The sequence below is a fragment of the Pygoscelis adeliae genome, unplaced genomic scaffold (genome assembly GCF_000699105.1).
Source record: "Pygoscelis adeliae isolate BGI_AS28 unplaced genomic scaffold, ASM69910v1 Scaffold357, whole genome shotgun sequence".
Lineage (NCBI taxonomy): Eukaryota > Metazoa > Chordata > Aves > Sphenisciformes > Spheniscidae > Pygoscelis > Pygoscelis adeliae.
Window position 1 is genome coordinate 14,211 of NW_008825159.1, and position 1,392 is coordinate 15,602.

Sequence of the window (1,392 nt, forward strand, 5' to 3'; positions counted from 1 at the left end):
TGGGATGGGTCAAGATGGGATGGGATGGGTCAAGATGGGATGGGATGGGTCAAGATGGGATGAGATGAGATGGCATGGGACAGGACAGATGGGTCAAGGCAGGATGGGATGGGATGGGGTGGGATGGGATGGGATGGGATGGGATGGGATGGGATGAGACGAGACGAGACGAGACGAGATGAGACGAGACGAGACGAGATGAGACGAGACGAGGAAACGGGATGAGATGGGACAAGATAAGATGGGATGGGATAGGTCAAGACAGGATGGGATAGGATGGGATGGGACAGGATAAGGTGTGATGTGATGTGATGTGATGGGACAGGACAAGATAGGATGGGAAGAGATGAGCGGGACAGGATGGGACGGAACAGGATGGGACGAGACAGGATGGGGCAAGACGGGACAGGATAAGAGGAGCCCCCTTTGGGTCCTGTGTTACCCCCAGCCGTACTTCTTGGAGGGTTTCCAGCAGGCGCAAACAGTCACCAGGGTGACGAGGAGGAAGATGCCGCCCGTGGAGAGGATGATGTAGAGGGAACTCCGGCCTGGGGGAGAGGAATGGGGGGGACAACCCCCCCAAAATTTTAGCTGGGAGCATCTGCAAGGGATGGCCAGCTCCGGGGGTGTGGGAGGTGGGAACGGGTGGCTTACGGTAGACGGTGAGCTTCACGGGGATGCTGCGCCCGTGGCTGATGGGGTTCTCCACCAGGCAGCTGTAGATGTCGTCGTCAGCCATGAGGACGCGGGTGATGGTGAGGATCTTCTGGTCGGGGGAGAGGAGCAGGCGGGAGTCGTTGCTCAGCGGCCGCCCGTCCTTCAGCCAGGTGTAGGTGGGCTTGGTGCCGTTCTCGTGTGAGCAGTTGAGGGTGAAGAACTCGCTGAGCTCCAGCACTGTCGAGGAGGCCACCAGCACTTGCGGCTTTGAGATGGGGACTGCGGGCGAGCGGGGAAACCATGGTGATGCCGCGTCTTGGGGGATGGATGGGCCCAGGGGACGGGAAGGGGGACGTCAAAACCCCACTGGGGATGTAGCTTGGCTGCATGGGGTGGTTGAACCCCAGAAACCACCTCCCAGTTGGAGAAAGCCCTCCCAAAAAGTGGCCGGGGAAGACATCCCATGGAGAACCCAATCTCCACTGGACGTCCTTCTAGCGCTTACTGTCCACGGTGAGGTTGATGGTCTTCTCGCCGGTGAAGGTGTCGTCGGTGATGGACACCTCCACCTCATAAGCACCTTCATCGGCCAACTGCAAGGGGCTGATGAGCAACGAGCCGTTCTCCAGCACCCGGATGCGGTCACGGTAATCGGGCCGTAGGTTGCCGATGATCTCGGTGCCGATGGACTGGACGACGGTGACGGGTTTGTCACGCTTCAGCTGCCACTTGACC

General features: G+C 59.6%; 1 protein-coding gene across 1 annotated transcript in view; it reads right to left on the minus strand.

The window, feature by feature from the left end:
• Positions 1-438: 438 nt before the first annotated feature.
• Positions 439-1,392, minus strand: part of HEPACAM (hepatic and glial cell adhesion molecule) — a 6,585-nt gene continuing 5,631 nt past the window's right edge. The window contains exons 2-4 of the mRNA XM_009328668.1: positions 1,163-1,385; positions 655-936; positions 439-548 (exon numbers count right to left, since the gene is read on the minus strand). Of these exons, the coding sequence (XP_009326943.1) occupies positions 439-548; positions 655-936; positions 1,163-1,385 (615 nt within the window). The remainder of the gene's footprint in view (positions 549-654; positions 937-1,162; positions 1,386-1,392) is intronic.